The sequence below is a fragment of the Amborella trichopoda genome, chromosome 11 (genome assembly GCF_054954075.1).
Source record: "Amborella trichopoda isolate Santa Cruz 75 chromosome 11, AtrichopodaSantaCruz75HAP2 v2.0, whole genome shotgun sequence".
NCBI lineage: Eukaryota > Viridiplantae > Streptophyta > Magnoliopsida > Amborellales > Amborellaceae > Amborella > Amborella trichopoda.
This window is the reverse complement of record NC_142346.1, coordinates 33,510,231-33,535,859: the sequence shown is the minus strand read 5'-3', so window position 1 is coordinate 33,535,859 and position 25,629 is coordinate 33,510,231. Positions and strand designations below refer to the sequence as shown.

At 34.2% G+C, this 25,629-nt stretch overlaps 1 protein-coding gene and 2 long non-coding RNA genes across 12 annotated transcripts; 1 reads left to right on the top strand and 2 right to left on the bottom strand.

Annotated features, from left to right (window-relative positions):
• Window positions 1-2,080: 2,080 nt before the first annotated feature.
• On the bottom strand, window positions 2,081-6,741 carry LOC148779868 (uncharacterized). Of its 3 annotated transcripts, none has more exons than XR_016044582.1 (3): window positions 6,584-6,741; window positions 2,551-3,401; window positions 2,081-2,391 (listed from the first exon to the last, which is right to left on the bottom strand). It is a non-coding gene; the product is annotated as an uncharacterized LOC148779868 (long non-coding RNA). The 3 variants fall into 3 exon arrangements; XR_016044583.1 differs by lacking the exon at window positions 6,584-6,741 and adding an exon at window positions 3,915-4,188; XR_016044581.1 differs by lacking the exon at window positions 6,584-6,741 and adding an exon at window positions 3,997-4,187.
• LOC18436664 (cellulose synthase-like protein H2) lies at window positions 2,143-18,337 on the top strand. Of its 7 annotated transcripts, none has more exons than XM_006846886.4 (9): window positions 2,143-2,399; window positions 2,528-2,861; window positions 2,951-3,082; window positions 4,885-5,001; window positions 10,046-10,258; window positions 14,511-14,640; window positions 15,749-15,933; window positions 16,358-16,702; window positions 17,751-18,337. In XM_006846886.4, exons 1-9 carry the CDS (start codon window positions 2,341-2,343, stop codon window positions 18,285-18,287), a joined length of 2,052 nt encoding a protein of 683 aa, XP_006846949.3. In that variant the 5' UTR covers window positions 2,143-2,340; the 3' UTR covers window positions 18,288-18,337. The 7 variants fall into 7 exon arrangements, 6 of the variants coding, with proteins under 6 accessions (XP_006846949.3, XP_088708228.1, XP_020524515.2 ...); XM_088852102.1 differs by having other exon boundaries at window positions 16,343-16,702; XR_016044580.1 differs by lacking the exon at window positions 10,046-10,258 and having other exon boundaries at window positions 16,358-17,403.
• Window positions 8,770-25,629, bottom strand: LOC148779867 (uncharacterized). 2 transcript variants are annotated; one of them, XR_016044585.1, is made up of 2 exons: window positions 23,620-25,629; window positions 8,770-9,301 (listed from the first exon to the last, which is right to left on the bottom strand). It is a non-coding gene; the product is annotated as an uncharacterized LOC148779867 (long non-coding RNA). The 2 variants fall into 2 exon arrangements; XR_016044584.1 differs by lacking the exon at window positions 8,770-9,301 and adding an exon at window positions 23,068-23,395 and having other exon boundaries at window positions 23,620-24,057.

The window sequence follows — 25,629 nt, the reverse complement described above, 5'->3', positions numbered from 1 at the left end:
GGCGAGTCCGTGAAGAACACGTGTTGCACAGTGTTCTTCACGGATTTTTTGAAATTTGTCATTTTTTTATCATTTTTCTTGTTTTTTTTGGCATGTGATCTGATTTGCAGGCTGTAAACAGCTTTATTCAGCTTTTTCTAGGATTAAACGGTAGAAAGATTGGTTGTTTTTGGATCATGAAAAATTCGGTGTTTAGGGTTTCCTCCTTTTCTGAAATTTCATGCCAAATAAGGCATGAATCTTTTAAAATTTGTAGGCATTTTGATCTTAAAGCTGTGAATCAAAACCTTTTGTTACTAATTTGTGATAATCGTTGAGAAAAACAGAGTTTTTTGGAGATTGAAGGCTTCGGTTCACAAAAACAGGTAAGAACTTTGGGTTTTTTTTTTTTTCCGCCATTTGATTTATTTCAAGGCATATTTTGAACATAATGAGTTCAATAATTAGGGTTTTTAATCTTTATTGTGTCTAGTATGATTTAAAATTTTCAATTTTACGTAATCTAGTCAATTACAGCAAGAAATTTGATATGAACAGTGAGATGTCTGCGGAACCAAATTCCGCTGTTTTTTTTTTTTTTTTCCGCCTTTTGATTTTGTTTTCATGATATATTAGAAATAATGTGTTAAAAGTTTAGGGTTTTGATTCCTTATATTGTTGTTTATCAGAAAATATACTCAATTGGATGTAATTTATTCACTTAGAGGTGAATTTTTGAGTTAAAATCGCTTATGTAAAACGACTCGGTGGAGAATATTTTTTTTTTTTTTTTTTTTTTTTTTTTTTTTTTTTTTTTGTAGCCCATGATAGAATTTTTTGTAATCCATGATCGAATTTTTTGTAATCCATGATCGAAATGTTTGTTTTTTTTTCTTGTAATCCATGATCGAATTTTATTTTTTATTTTTTATTTTTGTAACCCATGATAGAATTTTTTGTAATCCATGATCAAATGTTTTGTAATCCATGATCGAAATGTTTGTTTTTTTTTGTAATCCATGATCGAATTTTTTGTTTTTTGTTTTTTGTTTTTATGTAACCCATGATAGAGTTTTTTGTAATCTATGATTGAATTTTTTGTTATCCATGATGTAATTGTTTTTTTCTTTTTTTGTAATCCACGATCGAATTTTTTGTTTTTTTTTGTTTTTTTTTTTTATAATCCATGATCGAATTTTATGTAATCCATGATCGAATTTTTTGTAATCCATGATAGAATTTTCTGTAATTCATGATCGACTTTTTTGTAATCCATGATCGAAATGTTTGTTTTTTTTACTTGTAATCCATGATCGAATTTTTTGTTTTTTTTTTTTTTTTTGTAATCCATGATCGAATTTTTTGTAATCCATGATCGAATTTTTAGAAAATTTGTGATTTTTTTTTTTAATCCATGATCGAACTTTTTGAAAATTTGTTAATTTTTTTTTTTAATCCATGATCGAATTTTTTGAAAATTTGCTGTACTTTTTTTTTTTTATTTCTTTTTATCCATGATCGAATTTTTTGAAAAATGATGATTTTTCGAAAAGATGTGAAAATCGTGATAAATTTTTGATTATCATGATGTCTTAAACCCAATTTTTAATTTTTATTGTTTGAGTTTGCTGTAACATATCAATATTCGCATATTCATTCAAAAAACATGAAAATTCTTAATGGAGTACCTCATTTCTTATTGAATTCCTAAAAAACAATATTTATAATGAATTTTAATAATTTTTTACGGATTTTTTTGAAGCTTTATTCTGACCGATTCACCCGATTTTCGATCCGAATCGCCGATTCGCCGATCCGAATCCGTTTTTTTAAAGCCCGATTCGGGTCACCAATCCGTTTTTTAAACCATTGGGATCACCCATTTCTGATCAGTCCTGATCCAAACCGATGAGAGCTCCATGCTCCTGCATAGCCTCCACGTTCCATACACGACGCTAGTGAAAATAGAGAGAGAGAGAGAGAGCCGCTTTATAAGTGAAACTGAGGCCTTCTCTCCCATTCATTTCCACTCCTCAGCTAATGCTCAGAGCCATCTCTCTCTAACTCTCTCTCTCTCTCTCTAGAATCCTGCTACAATATCTGTGCTCCAAAATGGCACCCAACTTTTCTTATCAAAGTTCTGGGAACGTTCACAGAGCCGAGGAAGAAGAGGCCGTACAAGAGAGAATTAAGGTCAACACTACATACCTCAACGCATTCTCACTCTTCCTCTTATCTCTTCTCCTCTCCTTCATCTTCTACCGTTTCTCCACCTTATCTAACCACAAAGGACTAAGTTATGTCATTTGGACCCTCGCACTTGCCTGTGAGACTTGCTTTGCTTGTCTGTGGATTTTATCAATGAACCAAAGGTGGAGCATGGTCCAGTATCGAACATACCCAAACAAGCTCCTAAAAAGGTAATAGTAAACTGTGAGTGAGATAAACACACCTTGAAACCATATCGCAATCAAGAAAAAACAACCCTACTTGCCTATGATTTAGTGAATGATATTGATTTGTAGAAATTATATTGTTGGCAATTAAGGTTGAAGACGGAATCAGAACTACCAGCAGTGGACATGTTCGTGACGACGGCGGACGCTCTGAAGGAGCCTCCGATCCTCACAGTAAACACAGTGCTATCCCTCCTTGCGGTGGACTACCCTGCGAACAAGCTTGCGTGCTATGTCTCAGACGACGGAGCTTCGCCCCTCACGTTTTACGCTCTTACAGAGGCCGTGGAGTACGCGAAACGATGGGTACCCTTTTGCAAGAAGCACGGTGTGAGTGTCAGAGCCCCCTTCATGTATTTCTCGCAGACATCTCATATCTGTAACAGTTTCTCTTCAGAATTTCTAACAGAATGGAAGAAAATGAAGGTGCATCCTCTAAACTGAACAAGGCTTCCCTATTCATTTCGATAACTGGTTTATTCTTCACATAATTTGTATGTTATGTTTATGTGAAGAGTGAATACGATGAGCTTAGCAAGAGAATCAATGAGGCAGTTAGCAGCAAGTCGGTGCCATATCCAAATATCAATGAGGAATTTGCAGCTTTCTCTCGGATGGAAAACAGAGACCATCCGAGCATCGTAAAGGTACAGGTTTGGAGATGGTTTCCGTAGACATTCTACATATGTTCGTGTAATGAACTATCGAACATTTGTTTCCACCATGAATCAACAAAATGGATGCATATACAATCTAATCTATTTACCCTTCTCTTGGAACCACGAAAATTAATTATTCATGTTTCAAAAATATGCACTCAGCGTCTCTTGGAACCACAAAGATTAATCATTCATGTTTCAAAAATCTGCCTCAGGGTCTGGCCAAGCGCGTGTCTGATTTTATCCCCAACTTCGGACTCTTCCAATATATTTTCTAGGGCAGTACCCCAAGCCTTAGAGCAGTGCCCTACAAACAAAAAAAAGTAAAAAGAAACTTAAAATTAGGTCCGAGGATGTCCTCGGATTTAGCGGTAATTTTGAAAAAAATAAAAAAAAATACTTTGACTGATATTTTTTTTGTAATTTTCACCTACAAATAAAACATTTTGTATTTTAGGATAAAATTTAGGGTCTATTATTAAACCATCGGATGAAAAATACTTTAAGGTCCAGAATCTTCATTTAAACACTTTAAATGTCACATATCTCGTTTGCAACTTATTTATTTTTTATTTTTTAAAATGTTAGGCCAAACAGAATGTGTATCAAGGGAAAATTGCTTATTATGTGTATTATCCCAACCCTATGTTATATATCGTTTCTGTCAAGGAAAGAATGCTTAAAACCCCCAAATATACGTTTCTATGCATTTTACTCCAGCCTAATTTTTTTAAACATATTTTTCCCCAAAACCAACATTTTTTAGCTAATGCCCCAATACAAAAAGTTCAATTTTTTTTTTTTTTTTTGGAGAAAATACCTCTCTCGTTCATAACAAATCATTTTCGGATCCCAATAAAGGAAAATGCCGGACCGCACTTGTACAATGCCGGACTACTCACTTCAAAATGCCGGACTGTCCCTTTAAAATGCCGTGCCACCACTTTAAAATGCCGGACTGGCCATTCAAAATGCCAGACCGCTATTTCAAAACACCAAACTGCCCATTTTTCCAATCCCCGGACCGTGACTATGAAACGCCGGACCATCCATTCCAACAAAAAAAAACACCGAACCGCCTCTTCTAAATGCCGGACTGCCCTCTCCAACGAAAATAATTTATTAGGTAAGGAAATTCTATTTTCGTCCAAAAAAAAAAAGTGAACTTTTTGTATTTGGGGTATTAGCTAGAAAAGTTGGTTTTGGAGAAAAATATGTTTGAAAACGATGGGCTGGGTAAAGTGCCTAAAAAGTATATATTTTGGGGTTTTAAGAAAATTTTCCCTTCTATCTACCATACTCAACATCGTACGGTTGAGATGTGAGCCATTCAAGCTGGTGGGGAAATGAGTAACTTGAGTTCCTCTCTTTCTCCGTACAAATTCATTTTCCTCCTCACAAATTCTATCATATTTTATATTTTGAAAAAAATCAAATAAGAGGTTGATTTGACGCCCAAATATTCTCAAATTGATCATCTCGACATCAAGATGCATAGACATGAGAAAAAAATAGATTTTAATTTTTGAAAACAGTGTACTTTGAAATGCATTTTTGGACCGTCAATTTTCAAGATTTTCAAATTTTTATAGATCTGTCGATCTACACTATTTTTGAAGTTTTAAACTTTATATATAAAAATAAAAACATATGTTATGGCTATCATAAAGATTTCCAATATGAAAACTACATTTCTCCACATTATTTGATGGTAGAATCTAATTTGACTGTTCAGAGCCTAGGCTCAATACAAACCGCAATCCTTTTATTTTTGTTTGAAAATTTTGTAGGTGATAGTAGAGAATAGGGAAAGGAGCATAGGTGGATTACCACATGTAATTTATGTGTCGAGGGAGAAGCGTCCAAAGCATCCTCATCACTACAAGGCGGGTGCCATGAACGTATTGGTATACGACAAACCCTACTTTCTCGTTTTGCCAGAGTACGACCTTTTTTTTAGTGAAATTTTATTCTGTGGTGCTCCTCCATCTCCGTATCTCTCTCTCACATTTTTGTCCTTTGTTTATTATTTTACACTTTCACTCTTTGTCTTTCTCTCTTTTTGTTTTTTTTTTTTTTATTATTATTTTAAACTTTCTCGTTTACTGTTTCATTGATTCTTCCAAATAAATAAAAAATTCTATTGTTTTTTGGCCTTTCCCACAATATTTAATTCTTAAATTCGACATGTTCATTATTGGGAAGAAAATGTGGATCCCTTCTCTATGAAATAATAATCCTAGATATGCTCCAGTTCTACAGGAAACACATGGAACTCTGTTAAGTAAAAAAAAAGTAATGTTAACCTCTTTCTTTACCTTTTCATCGACCAAATTAACAATATTTACCCTTTCGTGTTTTTCTAAGGACCATATCATATAAATTAAATTCAAGATGCTTGTTTTAACCCATGTTGGAAAAATCGGGCGACCTAACCGGTAAACGCCCGGTTAGATCAGAACCAGTTAGTGGCCCGTTTCAAGCGGTTTTGGTGATTGATTGGTATTTTTTAAACAACAAATATATATAAAATCTCAAAAATAAGGAATTTGATTTGCAATATATATTTTTAATATTCTTTACATTATAGTAAAGATTAGAAATTGTTTTGGTCATTAATACTCACTTTTATATTTTCTCTTTTTTTCAAAAAATTTTAAAAATACCCCTAGGCATCTTTAAAATCCATTTTTTTCATTAATTTTCAACTTCATTTGAATGTGTTTTGTTTTAATCGTTCTTTATATACTTTTCGTATTTTAGTAGAATTTTTTGTATCTTTTTTATTTTGTCTAACACTTTTTTACCTCCTTGGGACTTGCCCGGTTAGAACAGTTATATCAGCCGGTTAAACTGCTTCTGGCCCATGTCCGTTTAACCGTTCCGGATTAATTTTGCGAACATTGGTTTTAACCTACTCGTGAGGTTCACTAGATGAGAAAGAGATATGAGGATTCAAAGGAGGTTGCAAAAGAGAGAGAGTAGAAGAGGGTCAAGGGTGAGAAAGAGAGAGAAAGGGGTACAATTTTTAGGGTTCGATGAACAGGTCATTAGAAAAAATAAAAGCCATAAATATTGTAATTTGGACAATTAAAAAAAAAACCAGAACGGATTATTTATTTTTATTTATTTATTTATTTATTATTGTTATTTTTATTATTATTTTACTTGGAGGGAGTCTATATACTAGACGGGGGGGGGGGAGGTATTTTTAATTCTTTTTCTTTCCAGTGATCTAGATTGGTTCTCCATAAGACCATTTGTAGCCCCTGGGTACTAAAAGCCTATCACTAAGATTTTTCTTGTAAACTAGCAAATAAGAGATAATAAAATTTAAAAAAGAATAGATTGCTCCTTGAATTCCCATGTCAAAATGGCTTATAGGGAGGAACCTATATTATAGCCTTCTCCCCGCAGGATCCACCATCAAAGATGGAACACTTTTATTAAGGCCATCAACAAAGACAGAAAGTGTTGGCTGGTGAATACCTCCTCCTCCTCCATCAGACAAAATTTGTTTTGGACGGCGTGGAAGGGGCAGTGCGCGTATAATACCATATAGTGAATTCCGTCACCACCATCCAACAGTGAATTCCATCCTTGATGAGAATAGATGCCTACCATATATTTGTATAATTTGTTAGCCCAAATGAACACAAATGACTGAAACAATTTATAAATCCCCCAAAGTTGTGAGGAAATGGATAGGAAAAGATCAGTGGTTGAAAATTCAGAGCCTAAGCCTAAGCCTGATCCAAGTGACTTGGGCAAGTTGCGTCCGCTAAAAATAATAAAAATAAAAAATAAAAAAATAAATATAAAAGCTTTTGGCCCAATGCCCAATACCAGGCTTTGGCACGTAGCCAAAAGGAAGAAAGACATTTGGACAACTCTCTCTGTCCCTCACACACATCTCTCTTTCTCACCCTCACATCTATGGGATCTCTCTCCTCTCATGCATATAAATCTCTCTCCCGCTGAGGAGAGAGAGTTAGAAATAAAGGGTGGATTTCCATGACCTCCACTCCCTTTAGAAAAAGGTAAAAGGGGTAGGCCTATGCTTCATTTTAGGGGCCTGTTTCATAACTCGGAGGTAAATGTCTTTTGGAAATTGCAAGCTGGGAAGAAAGAAGTTATTTAGGGAAGTTTTGAGTATATATGTTTGATAACTTAATGTTAAAGAAGTTCTAGGTATCTGTGTTTGACAACTTGTTGAAATATTTATTTAAATATTATTAAAATATTATATATTAAATATTATTTTTATATTCGATATAAAACAAATATCGTATTGAAATATCCATTACATACATACAATATATTATACAACAAAATATATTATATTTTATATTATGTAATATTTTATATTATATTAAATAAATATATATTCTATATAATGACATAAAATACATATATGGTAATAATTTAACTATGACATTTGGAATATACTATGATATAAAATATAATGTATTTTATTTATATACTATATACTATATATATATATATATATATAATCTTATATTACATAAATATAATACATATATGGTAATAATTTAAATAAAAACATATGATATATATAACATACTATAATATATAATATAGTGTATTTTATATTTATTTTAATATATATAATAAAATATCTTATATATTTAATAAAATATATTATATTAAATAAATGTATAATATATATAATGCTATATAGTATATATATATATTGACATATTTTATATTAATTATATTATATAATATACAATAAATATACTCTATACGTCAATATATATATACTATGTAATACAAATATATAATAATAATTATAAATACGATATAGTACAAATGTATAATAATAATTTAAATATAAATACTATATAGTACAAATATATGTTAATAATTTAAATATAAATACTATATAGTACAAATATATATTAATATTTAAATATATATATATATATATATATATATATATAATATTTTTATCATATATAATATTATAAATATCTATTTCATAATAAAATAATAATATATAATATAATATATTATATATTATCTAATAAAATATAAAATATATATTATATATAACGTAATATAATATATAATATAGTGTATTTTATATTAAATATATATAATATATTGTGTAATAAATTATTTTATTAATATTTATTTTTATTATATAATAAATATAAAATAATATAATATAAATAAGTACAAATATAAATTAACAATATAAATATAAATATAAGGAGGGAGGCAAAATAGGGTTTGAGGAACCGAGTTCTTATTTTAAGTTCCATCATTTTAGATAGAACTTTTTTTTTTAAGCACAAGGGAATAAGGAAGTTCAAAGTGGAACTTCTTTACTGTATAAGTTTGTTGTATCAAACACTTCTTTTCCCAACTTCCTGTTATCAAACACAAGTTTCTTGTATCAAACACTTCTTCTCCCAACTTCATGTTATCAAACGCATCCTTAGAGAGAGAGAAAAAGAGGTAGATTTCAGCTCCCTTTTAAAGAAAGAGAGAAATTAAAAAAGGGGTGCAAAATTTGAGAGTGAGAGAAGAAGAGGTGAAAAGTGTGGGAAAAATTTGTTCCATTTGAGAAAAATAAAATAAGGGGGCCGAAATCCACCACCTTTGAGAGAGTGATGGAGTGTGTGTATGTACTTGAACGCTTTGAGGTAGGTATTAACCCCCTTCCATTATATAACTTACTCAAGAGAGTATTGTTCATACACCATCAATACCACACAACTCTGGCTTAGTTGTTTGAGTTCTATTTCACTCGGGGGATTATGAATAGTACTTGCCTGGGTATTGCTCAGTTACCCATGAACTTGAGGGATACATGGATAATCACCTCGGCACATGGTCTCAGTTGGGCGTTTATTACCCCCTTTTGTTATATAACTTACTCACGACAGTACTGTTTATACTCCCCCAGTACTATACAACTCTGGCTTACTTGTTTGAGTTGTATTTCACTCGAGGGAGTATGAATAGCACTCGTCGAGTATTGCTCATCTTACCCATGAAATCGACGGAAAGATTGGTAATCACCTTGGTACAGGGTCTCAATTGAGTAACTTTGCGAGTCCAGGTCGACTTAACCGAGCTGAAACAATGTGTAATTATCTCGGTCCTTAAGCTTTGGCAGACAAGTTGTTGGCTGCCAAGAATGTTTGAGTTCTATTTCTTTTGAGTTTTCCAGCCAACCTATAGAAAAGTCAATAAGTAAGAGGAGTTAATAAAAGGACGTGATTAGCATGCGGGCCAAGCCCGCACATGTAGAAATGCACGGCCCTTATTAAATTTAATTTTGCAATAAAATTCAATCCTAATAATTAGAGATCATATAATCTTTAACATGGAGATGATTAATTTGTAAAAATAAATAAATTCAAAAAACTAGAATAATAAATTTCTTAAAAAAACATTTGGACCGTTTCAATTCTTCTGGAGCGCGTATGTAAAAATGCGGTCCAGGCAGCGTGAAAAAATTTTCCTTAATAAAAACCATCCGAAAAGAGAAAGGGTGTCGTTGGCATACGGATGCATCCGTAGCTATAGAAGTAAGGTGCACCTTCAAATTTTATCATGGTATATAATTTTGATGTAAAATATTCTTAGGATTATCCCAAAATCTATTTTTATATCTAATTATAAAATTTTAAATTTAAAAAATGGTTAAAATCAAGTAGATCTATAAACATATGAAAATCTTGAAAATGGACGGTGTAGATAATATATTGTAAAATGCACTAATTTTGAGACTTAAAATCTTTTTATTTTTCATCGTCATACATCTCGATATCGAGATCAATCAAAGGCTTTTCAACATTAAAACAACATTTTCTGATGGATTTTTGAGGTGCATCTATAATTCTACATTATAAAGTTGTATCCTTGCATAAACTTTTCCCAAAGAGAAATGATGTGTAATTTTTGTTTATTGTACAGACACGAGTATCGGCAGTGATGACAAATGCTCCTATTATCATGAACGTCGATTGCGACATGTTTGTGAACAACCCCACTTGTTTCTATGAAGCAATGTGCCTTCTATTGGGGTTCAAAAGTGAGAGAGAGTCCGCCTTTGTTCAATTTCCCCAAGTGTTCTATGGAGGCCTCAAGGATGACCCGTTTGGAAACCAACTGAAAGTCCTCTTCAGTGTGAGTTCAACACATCACTTCTCCGACATTATTATTACATACAGTCTATAATTAAACATTAATTTGGATCAAAATCTCCCGATTTAATCCATTTTCAGGAAGAACCGATTTTGTTCCTTTTGAACATTGGGAACTGCTTGGTTCCATGGGAACCAACCAGTTCTATATAATATTTTATTTTATATACAATATTTATTTTTCAAATTTTTATTTATTAGAGGCCCCATATTTTTTATGCAGTTTTTATTTACTATAATTCTTTATTTTCTATTTTTTATTTTTTATTTTTTATTTTCAAAATTTTTATTTATTGGAGACTCACATTTCTATATGGATGATCCCACACCCACAGGATAAAACAAAGTACATATGCCTTCTTACCTCATATTCTATAGTTCAGTGGTAGCCAACTGTTCTCCAACATCCCTAACGAGGGATATTTTCTAAACTTGTAAATTTTAAACTTTCTTGGGACATGAATATATACCCCACCTAAAATCTCTCCCCCTCTCTCTCTTTCTCTCGCTCTACTTATAAAGACTAACAATGGAAATCTTCATAATCTCCTCTCTCTCTCTCCTTTTATAGACTAACAATGGAAATCTTCATGATCTCCTCCCATCGAATCAAATGGCGTGTCCACCACTCCATCAAACTTAGTGACCCAGTACTCCAAAACGTGGGTCCCAATTTTGATAGAAACTCAAAATACTATAGAAAACTCTCTTTTTATTGATTAATAAAAAATATACAAGACTCCGTATAAGTATATGGTTAATAACAGTTCTGGATAGAAACTAACAGTTATAGATAATTACTAACTAATCTTGAGATACCTATTGACACCTAACTTTATCAAGAGATATATATACCCATACAATCTATACTGATATATATATATATATATATATATATATATATATAATGATGTATATCAATATTAACAAGATATACTTACGCTAAGACTCCCCTTCAAACTCAAGATGCTTTGACACAAAGTAGTTGGAGTTTGAAACAATAAGTTGCATAAATGAAAGAGTTGGATCTTTAAGTCTTCATATGCATAGATTGCTCAAACAACAAGTATAAAAGGGCACTTAAAAGAGCCAACAAAACTTGGGGTGGATCTGTGACAAATTCAACAACTTATAGTCCAAGACAGATATAACAATGAGACAGATTCAACAACTCGCAGTCCATAATACATACCAGAACAGAGATAAAGGCTGTTTTGCAGAGAGTCGAATCATGACTCGATAGAAAGTCGACACATGACTCGGCAGTGAGTCGATACAGACTCGACAGTGAGTCAAAATAGACTCAGCAGAGAGCAGAGAGTCAAAACAGATTCGGCAGAGAGCAGAGAGTCGAAACAGACTCGGCAAAGAGCAGAGAGTCGAAACATGACTAGAAGTCCTTTGGCAGTGCTTCCTTGGTCTATGAGTTTCTCTAAATAAGTTGGGAGTGTTGATTGATTCAACCATGGACGAAAAGGAGAGCTAAAGTTTATGGACGAATGGGAAAGCTGAAGTTTTTGCATAGATCTGAGGTTGTCCGTTGTATCAAAGCCAATCAATGGCATAGGGTTGTAGCCAGAAACACATGAAGAAACGTAGAGAGAATCAGATTACTTAAGAGAGAGAGACTTTGCGTTTAGAGAGCTGATACCATAATACAACCTGAGATTAGAGGTGCGAGCTCAGATCCTGAGGTTGAGGAGCCTATCGTTCTGATACTATGTTAGAAACTCAAAATACTGCAGAGAACTTCTCTTTATTGATTAATCAAGAATATACAAGACCCTATATAAACATACAGCTAATAACAGGGTAGAAACCCACTATTATGGATAATTACTAACTAATCTTGAGATATCTATTGACACCTAACCTTATCAAGAGTTATATATACCCATATACATACATATCCATATATGGATATCTATTGACACCTAACCTTATCAAGAGTTATATATACCCATATACATACATATCTATACTGATATATGCATCCATAATGATGTATATCAATACTAACAATATATCCGTACACTAACATTATTTCCTATAGTTATAGATTTAAACCTTTGTCAACCTATGAAGAACCGAACAATAGTCAAGAGCATAAGCATGGTGTTACACTGACTCCATAACAACATTTTAGTGGATTCACCTATGTCATTTTATTTACAACTGTGAACCACAAGATTAGCCATGGTTGAGACTTGAGACTAGAGCTCCACAACACAAAAGTTAATGTGAAACTTTAGCAAACTACTTTGTTTGTTCATCACTTGCATGTAAACTTAAATTTAAATTTCCTTGTCACTTCCATCTAGAAACCAGACCAAACTGTAGAACAAGTAGAAAACTCTATCTAGCACCTGCACATGAACACTACTCATAATTTTCATAGTTATTCCTTATCAAGGCTTTAGACACATGCCCACTGCCTAACTCAATGGGTAGGCAAGATACCCTATCGTTACATGCCCAAGTGACATTGAAGATTATAAAAAAAATTTAATTAGAGAGATCTATTTTTTTGTATTAAGTTGTATTTTAAGCTTCACTTTGACTATATAATCAATGTAATGTTCAACAAACACTCAAACATGATACATGTACTTAATATTGATGTATTTTGATAAAATAATAAAAATCCACCATGCAATATCCCTATCTTTCCAGAAACTAAAAAACCTAGATTTTTAAGAAATTTTAGTATTTTTTAAAAAATTTTAAGAACCGTTTGATCAGATCCTACTCATTTGTTTTTCTTCAAACATTGATTAAATAGAACTCCTGCCCAGTAGCTAATTCATTTGAACATTAAAATTAGTAGTTTGGTCCGTACCCTTGTTTAAGATTGTTCCCTTTCTAGGGGCCCTTGCCAAAAATATCCCCTGTTAAATGACTTTAAGTGCATGAAAGCTTCGTTTTACTCAACCGTTACTACGCCCAACTTGCCAACAAACCAAAAAAATGAAAATTAAAATAAAGAAAAAAGATATGTTTAAATAGAATGGAAACTGACTTCCTAGAAGTTTAATTCTATGTAATAAGTTTTTCATTGTCTGAATTAAACTTTTCCCTTTTGTAAATAGGGTTCCATGATAACATGATAATAGTACCATATTATTTTAATTCTTCAAAGATCTGATCATCAAACCTGTATTATTTTTGGGAATCCCAAATTCATAGATCAGAGAAGGAAAATGAATTTACAGTGATTGGGAATGCATTCGAGGTCCCAAATCTATCAAAAACTAGGACACACGCTTCCTAAATCCCTCAAAAACCAAGTAAATTCATAGCTGGTGAGAAGTTTTCAAGTTTCCATGCATTTTTAATATGTTTATTGGAATGAGATGAAACGTACAGAGGCCTAAGAAGCCGATTAAATATTATAAAACTAGCCTATAGTAGATGGAAAATGATACCCATATAATGAAATTTAGGGCATGTTTAGTACACATGAAAATATTTTTGTAGAAGTATTCAATTTCGCGAGATATTTCAATTTTTTTCATGTGAAAATGCTTTCACGAAAATATTTTCACGTGTACAGTAATTAACCCGCAAGAGTCGGTGCGTTACTAGTAAGAAGAGAAAAGCATCAAGTAGTGAGTGAGGTTGAGGTATGAAGTTACTAAGCATTAGAAAAAAAAATGGGGTTGCAATTTTTAGGCTTTCATTTTATTTAACCCTAAGGAGGTTCTAAGTCCAAATCTATTTGCCTAGGCGGAGGAATCCTTAATTTTTAAGATTATTGTGATTCTTTGCCCAAATAGGTATATATCTATTCTCATTTAAAGTTCTATGGAGTTTCTGAAGTGTTTATTCCTAGTGTAACAAGGCACGTTTCCTTTGTGTTATTCATGAAAATTTTGGAATTTCGTTAAAAGGAGAATTTGGCATATGCATCAAAGCATGTTGAGATTGTGGCAAACTAGAGATATTAGATCAAGGGAACCCTTTAGCATCATATTCATGGCTGCAAAACAGGGTAGGAAAAATTTGCCATCTATATTGCTCTCTATCAAATACTTGAGTGCTCTCTTTATACCCTTATAAGTCTAAATAGCCAGCCCACTGAGTTATGATTCCTTTGGGCACCTCAATAGTGAATTACCCATGTAGGCCATCACTGGTGAAGAATTTAATGTTTCAATCCAATTTGAACCTACTTCATCAATTTCTATACAATGTACCAGGGGAGTTAAGATGTTTGGGAATGTTTTGTGCCACAGGTTGTATTGGCTGGTATTTCAGCAATACAGGGGCCATGTTATGCAGGAACAGGATGCTTTCATAGAAGAAAAACCATCTACGGTTTTCCGGCAGAAGATTCAAAAGGAAATTTTTTGGAGTTCTTCAATGGTATACACGTATTGATTTTTGTTTCTTGATACATTTGCATGATAATGTGATCCCTGATTCAAAGCATATTACTTAGGCAAGCAACTCTATAACTTATACAACTCTGAATAGAAACTCATAGAAGCAAATTCCAGCTAAATACACTCTAAGGGTCGTGAAATGACCTTTCCTTAATTACTTTTAGCTGACAAGTTTGGTTGCAAGGAAAACTACAAAGCTTTTTCAAATTAAGGTCTAGGTTTCTATTCCCACTGACGCATTCGAAAACCATTAATTATTTCTAAAAATGGGTAGGGGCTAGTATTCCTCACTTATCTACCAAAACAATAACAATAAAAAGAAATAAAAAAATCACAAAAAATTAACAAGAATTGTCATTTACAATCAGAGGATTATTTCTTGTCATGATGCACTGACAATAAATATCACATAATTTTTTGCCATCATAACAACATAAGTCAATAATGGGACATCGAGAAAACTAGAGCAATTTTGACCAATATGCAAAAACTCGGCAGAGGCTCAAGACTCCACCATGGCCCAAGCTGAGTAACAAGCCTAAAAAGGGATCAAAATTGCAAAATAAATTATAAAAAGTTGGTTTCTGTAAAAAAACTGTTGTGCAAAATATAACAAAATATATAGAGATGATGGAATCTGGAAAAAAGGATAGATTAGTTATTTAGATGGGATATAGAATATGGAATACGGATAAAATACATACGCATTAGAAAAAAACCAGTACGAGGTCAAAAGAATAATAGTGCATATTGTAATCAAAATAACAAATTACCATATAAAAACATAAACATTCAAAAGAAACATATTATGAAGAGGCATTACGTCATAAAATTCTTAATTCATCTGCAACTATCACATGTAAGATCTTAATTTCCAATTTCAGAAAAAAACAAGAAGAAGAGAGAGATAAAGTCCTATGAAAATTTGTTACACTTGATGGGTCATCAATGATTAAACCTAAATACAAGTAATAGTGTGAGAATACCTGGAACCATGCATTTTTTTTTTAAGTTGTGGTACAGTTAGGAATCAACATAGCCCCATGTATATCTTAACTGCAATTTGAAGCGTGGTCTACCTTTTTCAGGATCAAATGAAGCCAATATGGAGGAATTGATAAATAGATTTGGGCATTGTAAGGAGCTCTTGAGATCAATATTAAGTATTCATTTGAACAAGGCTGGAGACACTCTCAGCTTTGAGAGCGCTGTAGAGGCTGCACACATTGTGGCTGGTTGCAAATATGAGAACAATACTTATTGGGGAGACCAGGTAAACTTTAGTCATTGAAACACAAGTATTTCCTAAGCCTTTCCCATGAGAATTCATTTGTGTGTGTGTGTGTTTAGTATCTCTATGTGTTTGTATGTATGTATCCATGCATGCTTGCGTGTGTGTGCGCTTTTGTGCATGTGTGTCTATGGCTTCAATTTTCAGGTGTAAATGGAAGCTTAGGGAGGGAATCCCAAAAATATCAAAGAAATTTTTATCTTGGGATATATTAACTTGACTTTTCTCTCTATTGATCTTCTAAGTATGATCACTTTATATCTAGACCTACTCAAAATTCCTCTTAAAATGGGGCAGGATTTAATAGGACAAGTAAATAGACATAATTTCCTTGTCTTGCCATATTTCTTATGATTGATTGTCGAAGTTTCAACCAATAATTCAAGTGTAGATGATTATTTTTCAGGTAGGATGGGTTTATGGATCTAGTACAGAAGACCTGCTCCTATCTCTAAAACTGTTCTCCACGGGATGGAGGTCAGTCTATTGCACACCACAGCCACCGGCCTTTCTTGGTTGTGCACCCTCCAGTGGTCCTGAAACCCTACTTCAGCAAAGAAGGTGGGCCGCCGGCCAATTAGAGTTGTTCGTAGGAAGGCATAGCCCTCTCTTGTCCACCATAACAAAGAAGCTTGAGATAAGGCAATGCTTGGCTTTCCTTAGCATTTGGGCCTTGCGTCCCATCCCTGAGATTTTCTACTCCATTCTTCCTGCTCTTTCCCTCCTTACTAACACCCACTTCATGCCCAAGGTATGTAGTTACTGAACCCTCACTTTGTGGACAAGATCCAAAAGCATTCTATAATACTTTCTGAAAATTATCTAGATAACAAATTCAACAGATCTTTTGTAAGCTCTGATTTCCTCTTGTATCAGTGGAAATTGAAGGTTTTAACTTGCAACACACTCATTGTTACAATGAAATTCTTATTAAATACCACATATTATGTGAAAGGTTTCAAAGACAATATATGATGTGTCCAAGACATTCTTAATTGAAACCACCTAAGTTATATTGATAATTCAAAATGCTATGATCAATGACATCTTTGTGGCTCATTTCACTCAAAAAGTAGACACAATACATAAAAGAGTAAATTCCATTGGGCTCCAAGCTTGTGTATTTCAGGTGGGCGAAAAACTACAGTGGAACTATAATTGCGAAAATATTGTATAGTTTTTAATGGTTTTATTACTGCAATTTATACCATTCTAATTAAATATTAGTCTGTATGACTATAATGCGAAAACTATTCCTCCTTTTGAAACAGAAAAACTTCTACAGATTTTGATCAATATTGGATAAATTCCTAAGTTTACATGCCTTATTTTCCAGAAACATGTTTCAAGTGAGATCGTGAAACAATTTTCATGCCTGGCTTGTATGCATTTAACTTATGCACTTACAAGTGAAATTTTGAGTCTGCACTTCGTCCTACTTCCATGTTATAGGTACGTGGTAGTTGATTTTATTGTACACAGGAAATAATCCTATAAGACTAGGTCTTCCACAAAACATGTAATGGAGACGACTGTAACTTGTTAAGCTAAGTTACCAATACTTCCCACAATCCGTGGTAGGTCTCTAATGGTGGAGATCAGTGTCCTACATGTGTAATGTAGCACACGATCTCATAGGATCATTACTCATCCTATAGAGTTATTTTCTTCATTTTATAGATTCATAATGCTAGATATTTTGTTACTATTTAACACAACTATTTAGATCCAGACTAGGTAAAACTTAACGAAGCAAAAAAAGAAAAAAAAAATGATGATGACTTATCTTTTCACGGCAGTTTCCTGAGCCAATAGTGCTGATTCCTATCTCACTCTTCGTGCTATTCAACTTCTTCGGGTTGATGGAGTATTGGCGATGCAATCTCTCGACAAGGGAATGGTGGAATAACCAACGGATGGCTAGGATAAATTGCGCTAGTGGGTGGCTTTTTGGATTCTTCGACGTCACTTTGAAGCTACTTGGACTCTCAGACATTGTCTTTTTTGTGACACCAAAGGATGAAAGGGACAACGATCCTAATGCTGATAAGTTTACCTTCAATTCGGATGTAATGTTTATACCACCCACAACTCTGTTGTTCCTGAACCTTGTAGGCTTGGTTATTATTGCCCCTAAGTTAGCTAGGGGTGACTTTAATATGTTATTGGAAGTTCTATGTAGTGCATGGGTGGTTTCCTGCTTTAACCCTTTTCTCAAGGGACTTGTGAGGAAGGGAAGATATGGGCTTCCTTGGTCCATAATTTGCAAATCTGGGGCTCTGGCTCTCATGTTTATTTACATTTGTAAGGTGCATGTTCAAGGTGGATTGATCTAGTTTGTATCTTCATGTTATCTATGAATCTATAATTGTATTTTTTGGGAGCACCTTCAGATGTTTTGTGGCTTCTGTCTCAAGTTATTAGGTTAAAAAATGGAGAGGAGCATACCTCTTGCAAAGTATCTCATGACTAGTATATTAGAAAAATATTTTTGTGTTTAGTTGTTCTTCCAAACTTGTCCTTGGTGCCTTTACCATTATAAAACCAAGAAGTAATAGAAATTCGATTGACATTTTCTCCTTTGTTCAAGGCTTTCTTGCAGTTATACGATATTGGTTTGTATAAGTTTATGCAATGGTTCTACATTGAAATTTGTATGAAAACGGATCAACATAACCTATAGTTTTATGTATTTATTTTTTATCTTTTGGCCATGACTGGCCCAATCATGGCCCTGGCCCACCCCTAGAGTGTCGAGGCACATTTTTATAAATAAAAAAAAAAACAAAAGGCTATAAAATCAAGAAAGTAAAACACAATACAAATTTATATTACACGTTTGTAAAGACGTCTCGTACTTGACTTTCAACAACGCATTTGTAAAGACATCTCCTACTTGGTCTTAGGTCCGAGGTGGTTTCGAAACTCTATTACACCAGTTAATTACATTGAAGAAAACCCCTTGAAATCCATCTACCAATCTTTCGCAACTTGTTCTCACCTTCAAGTACATTCTCTCGAATAAAATGATGTTGCAATTCAATATGATTGATTGGAGCATGAAAGACAGGATTATATGCACTTGACGGTGCTTTCAATGTTACAAAATATCATTATCATCAATATCATCAGTGTTAGAAAATATAAGAACCAAATTTTGGTCTTCCTTGAAGATATCTCCATGAAAATTCTTTAACCATAAGCATTCTTACGCAGCTAGAGTAGTTGTTGTATATTCGGTCTCTGTGGATGAAATATCCACACTCTTGATTGCTTCTTACTACACCAACTAAATGTGGCCGAATTGGCGTCAAAAGAACACCCAAAACTAGAATGTCGTGTGTCTTGCATCGGTAAAAACAGTAAGTTGAAATTTTTCGTTATGCTCAAACAATAATTTAAAGTCACAAGCTGAGTTCACATATTTCAATTTTTTCTTAGCTACATCAAGATGTGGGTTTCTAGGAGTTTGCAAGAATTGACTGGCAACACCAATTGTATAACATAAATCTGGTCTAGTGATAGTCAAGTGAAAAAGACTACCAACTAGCATTCGATAAAAACTAACATCTTTCAACTCTTTGCCGTGATCTCTCTTGAACTTCAAAATTGGTTCCACAGGACTTGAAATAGGTTTACTCCCACTCATTCTAAACTTTGTGAGTAACTTTCTTGCAAATTGATTTTGAGATAGGAATATACCTTTATTATACTTTTCAACCTCCAAGCCAAGAAAGGACTTAGAAAAGTTCTTCATTTCTAATCAAATGCCTAATTCCTCCCGTACTCTTGCTATTTTAACTTGATTGTTCCCGGATAGAATTATCTCATCTTCTATGGAAAGCAAATCTCTATGTTTCTTGACCGATAAATTAGAATCCAACTTTCAGACAACATAACATAAAAGTAGAAGCTTTTTTAGCTGAAAAAATTGGTATGGAAACTTCTCAAAAACAAATCCGGCTGACATATAGATAACTTGATCAACCACTCCATAAGGGAAAGCATTATTTACATCAACTTGTCACATCGTCTAGCCTGTACTGGCAAGTAATAAGATGATGGCTAGAAGTGAGGAAAGTTTTGCAATAAGACTAAAGGTTTCTTCAAAATTCATTCCTTTCTTTTAGCTAAAACCACATGCAACGATTCAGGCTCTATAGATATCAATGGATCCATCCGCCTTACGCTTCAACTTGAATATCCATTTACAAGAAATGAGTGTGAAATTTCCCAAACCCTAGAGAGAGAAAGTGAACCCTCCTTCATTCAAAGCCACGAACCACTCTTCCATTTTGAGGGTAAAGAATGAAATAAATGCCCTATACAATGTTATAAATAAATACCCTATACAATGCTATGAAAGACAGTGAAGGACAATCTCTTCCTTAACATCCCCCCTCAAGCCGAGCATGCATCTTGTGCATCGAGAGCTTGTCTATGGACTCATGGTGTCTTGGTCTAGTTAGTGCTTTAGTAAACGGATCTGCCAGCTAATGGGATGAAGGAACAAAGGTTATGTAAATAGACCCTGATACAACCTTTTCTTTGATGAAGTGATAATCAACTTCTATGTGCTTAGTGCGGAAAGATAAGATTGGTGGCTAGGAGCATGGAACTTTGATTATCACACGCTAGAATGGTTGGTTTAATTGTCGAAACACTAATTTCCTTAAAGAGCATATGTAGCTAAGTAATTTCTGCCGAGACAATATTCATTGCTCTATATAAGGATTTTGTGCTCGATTTAGATACTGAGGCTTGCTTTTTGCTACTCCAAGAAATCAAAATCTTTCCTAAGAAGATACAAAAACTTGTAATTGACCTACAATCATTAGGTCACCAAGCCCAATCAGCATCAAATTATGCTTTGAGGTCAGGTGAACTTGATGAAGTATAGAATAAGCCATCATATATAGAGCCCTTTAAATACCTCAAAATCCTTTTTGCGGCTTCCCAATGAGGTTGTCGAGGAGCCTGCATAAACTAACATATTGTATTCACTGCATAAGCAATGTCAGAACACGTAAATATGAGACATTGAAAACCACCAACTACACTTTTGTACAATGAAGGATTAGCTAACAATTCTCCTTCTTCACTCCTTAACTTCCTATTTACTTCAACTAGGGTAGAAATAGGTTTGCATCCCAACATCCTTGTTTTAGAGAGTAACTCAAGAATATACTTGTGTTGGGTGAGAACAATGCCTTTTTCATTCTGATGAATTTCAATTCCCAAAAAGTATTTTAATTCTCCAAGATCCTTCATTTCAAAGTTCAGGTTCAATTCTTTCTTAATAAGTTCAATGTCTTTAATATCATTTCCAGTAACAATGATGTAGTCCACATAGATTAGAAGGACAACAATACTTGATGATGATCTTTTAATAAATAATGAGTAGTCATTCTTGCTTATTTGAAAACCAATACTATGGACTAGGGAACTGAATTTCTCAAGCCATGCCCGAGGTGCTTGTTTGAGTCCATAGATCGCCCTTTTTAATTTGTAGACATGATGTGGTCATAAGGGATCTTCAAATCCTTTGGTTATTACATATACACTTCTTCTTTCAAATCACCATGAAGGAATGCATTTTTCACTTCAAGTTGATGGAGTTTCCAATTAAACATAGATGATAAAGCCAGGATGGATCGAATAGTGGGTGCCTTCACAACTGGACTGAAAGTTTGATCATAATCAATGTCATATTCTTGACTAAATCCCTTGGCCACTAGTTTGGACGTCAACCTTTCAACTAAGCCATCTGATCTGACCTTAGCTTTGTACATCCATTTTGAGCCCACTACATTTTTTCTTGGAGGCAGTGGCACTAATTCCCAAGTGTGATTTCTTTCAAGTGCATGAATCTCTTATTTCAATGAGGCCAGCCACCCCGTGTCAACAACAGCTTCTTCATAGGTGGTTGGTTTTCGAATTTGAAAAATTTGTGTTGCAAATGCTTGATGATCGGAAGACAATATCTCTCTTAAGGTATAACTTTCAATGGGATATTTTGTTCTTAGGGTCATAGGGGTGGCGTCAGGAAAAGAAACGATGGTAAAGTAAATCTGATAATCTGACAAATGTTTAGGAGATTGTATAGAGCGAGAGGAACGATGTGGTGGTATAGGTGAAATTGCTAAGGGTTCTTTAGATAAATCATGTTGCATTATAGTGGATGCAACTAAGTTTGAAGTAGGAGAGGGAAAAGAAGGTGGTGAAACATCTGCAGAGGAAATAGGTTGATGATCATACCTATCAGAGTGAGGCGATGACTGATGAGAGTGATGCTGCTGAGATGGTTCATTTGTAATTTCAAAGGAGATAGGAGCTTATGAGTGTACTTTTTCCTATAATTGAGAAGACATTGAAATAGGTACAGACACATTATTTGACATGTTATTATTTGTGTTAGTTTGGGAACACTGGTTCTTAAAGTAAGACTTAGTTTCATCAAATGTTACATGTCGTGCAATGAAAAAGCGTCGTGACAGTTTGTCATAACATCTGTAACCTTTATGTTCGGAGCTGTATCCAATAAACCCACACTCATAAGCCTTAGGAGAAAATTTATGTCTTTGAGAGGAATAAATGTGTGGGAAGCATATGCAACCAAATACCAGGAGAAAGAGTAATCTGGTTTACTACAAAAGAGCTTTTGGAAGGGAGATATGAAGTCCAAGGTAGAGCTTGACAATCGGTTAATGAGATATACAGCAGTAGAAAAGGCTTCTGGCCAAATGAATTGAGGTAGACCACTTGCGTATGTCATGGAAAGACTACTCTCAACAATGTGATCGTTTTTGTGCTCAGCAACACCATTTTGTGTTGGAGTATATAGATATGAGTATTGATGATGAATTCCCTGCTGATTCAAATATTCTTTAAAAACATGAGAGGTAAATTCACCTCCACCAGCAGATCTAAAATCTTTGAGTTTGCGAGCAAATTGACGCTCAACATAAGTGTGAAATTTAACAAAACAATTAAACATATCAGATTTTTGCTTCAAAAAATATATCCAAGTAAATCGAGTACAATCATCCATAAAACTAACATAAAATTTAGAGCATGATAAGGAAGTAACTGGGGCTGGACCTCAAACATCACTGTGAATTAAGTCAAGAGGAGCATTAGGCTTTCTACTAGAAGAGTCAAGTGTAGACTCAAAATGTTTTCCTAACAACAAGAAGAACACAGTGAACCAGGAGATAAATCATCAACAAAATTAGGTAGAGCTAACTCTCTTCCAAGATGACGAACAGTAGTAAAACTAGGATGACTCGGACGCTCATGCCGCATAGTAGCTCATCTGCCACATAGTAGCTCATTTTCTAGCTTTGGGGATAATCGTAACAAGACAGTAGAGTTGATCATTTTGAAGCATATACAAATCTTCTCTTAGCACCCCCTCAGCAATCACCTTCCCACTTTATAGATCCTTCACACCACAACCATGAGGGGTAAATTCAAGGCAACACTTAAAATCTTTAGCAAATTGAGATATAAATATGAGTTGTTTCTTTAGTTTGGGAACAAGTAAAACATTAGGAATATTTAAGGAACCAAAGGTAATGGAAATACTCATAGTTCCAATATGGCTTATAGGTAAGACAGTACCATCTCTAGTTAATACCATACGAGAACCATAGTAAGGAATCATACCTCTAAGTTGAGAGTTATCGTCCATCATATGAGCAGTTGCACCGGAATCCATAACCCAGGAGCGATCAGTTGCGGTAGTGGTTGATAGATTGTTGAAATCATGTACTAGCGTATTATGGGACGATAAAGCATTTTTTATATCCCAGCAGTTTTTAGCAATATGTCCATGTCGCCCACAATACTAGCAAGTTACGCGAGGTATCATGCTCATTCTCGATTGAGAAAGTTGATGGAAAGGTGGGTTGGCTCCAAGAATGCCTTGCTGATTTGGATAAGGATATCTACCTCCTCTACCTCCTTTACCTCCATAACGACCACGTCCTCGAATAAATCTGTCTCTTTGCTCTGATGATGTATTCACCAAGGCTTGAGGATGACTTTCAATAACCGATGAAGATACAAACTGAGCTTCAAATGTGAGAAAAGATGATCGAAACTCTGAGAAAGACATAAATGGTGGTTTGGTTATCAAGGAAGGTCTCAAAAGACTTAAACTCTGGACCAAGACTTTTGAGGGTACAGAGGACCATATCTTGATTACTTACTGAACTACCAATTGCTGCATGGTGGTCACATATAGTTTTGAACTTGTTTAGGTATTTAGTCACTAATTGAGAGCCCTTTTGTAAATTGATCAATTATGTTTTAAGTTGGAAAACATTGGCAAATGTTTCCCTTTGATATGTGTTGTAAAGCGTCTCCCACACTTCTTGAGTGGTTTTCAGTTGCATCACCTCTGTGAGCAAGTCATCGGAGAGAGCAGAAAGTAACCAACTCAATAGTATTTTATCCTTCTTTCGCCATTCCATAAATTTGGGGTCCTTTGACAGTTCAAGCTGGGTACCTTGATTTTCTTTTGGTGCCTCAGAAATAGGGTCATTTTGTGGCTAACCAGATCCATCAAGATAACTTTCAATATTCAGGTCTTCAATACAATTGAAAACTTGGGACTTCCATTTGAGGTAGTTGTCTCTACTGGGTTTAATAGATATAAAGGATAGGAAACTTGAGGAGGCCTTAGATAAAAGGAAGAAAATCACAAACCACAAAAAGGCGAAGAGAGAAAAGAAAATACTCCTCTTGAAACCCTCAATTAGTAGAGCTAAACAGCTCCACAAACCATAAAAAAGCACCCCAAAATCCCAGTAGCCACACCAATAGCAACCAATTGTTAGCTTATTTATTTGGTTTAATTTTACAATAGCAACCATAAGAGAGATTGAGGCTTCAAAGGCCTCGAAGAGCCTAGTCTTGGAGAGAGAAGAGCAGCACCCAAAAGAAAATAGAGAGAGAGAGAACACGCAAGCCAATAATAGGAAGAAGCAATAGAGAGAGAACACAGTCCTGAATCACCCAAGTATGAGAGAGAACAAATTGCCCAGTAAGAGAGAGAAAGTGATGAGAGAGAAAACACAGTCAGTGTGAAGAGAGAGTGGCTATTTCAAACCCCAAATAAAAAACCAAGAATCCATGGGAGAACATGGATTATATGAAAATCAAAATTCACTCAAAACTCAAAACTATTAAAATCACGCCCAAACCTAACACAACAGAGAACACAAAGAGGACTTGGGTTAGTCCAAATTTCTTAGGGACTGAGTGATAAACACGCAGAGTCTAGAGAGAGAGAGGATTGTGGAGAACGCTGGAGAGAGAATGGGAGAGGGAGATTGTCAAAGAACGCTATAGAAACATAGGGAGGAGCAGAGACCCATTGAAAATGGGCCACTGAAAAATAGAGAACGCTAGAGAGAGAATAAGAGAAAAAAAAAACCTTCCTTAACAGACCAAATTGTGACTTCGAAGACAACCAGAGAGAGAAATACAGAGAGGTTGGGGAGGATTGCAGGGAGAGTGAAATACACAGAGAGAGAACAATGTAGAATCGATTGAAAGAACAATGTAGAGAGAAAGCACTTACAGATTAGATCTTTGTTTAGAAGAAGAAGATGAAAAACGTTGATACCATGTGAAATTTCCAAAACCCCAGAGAGAGAAAGTGAACCCTCC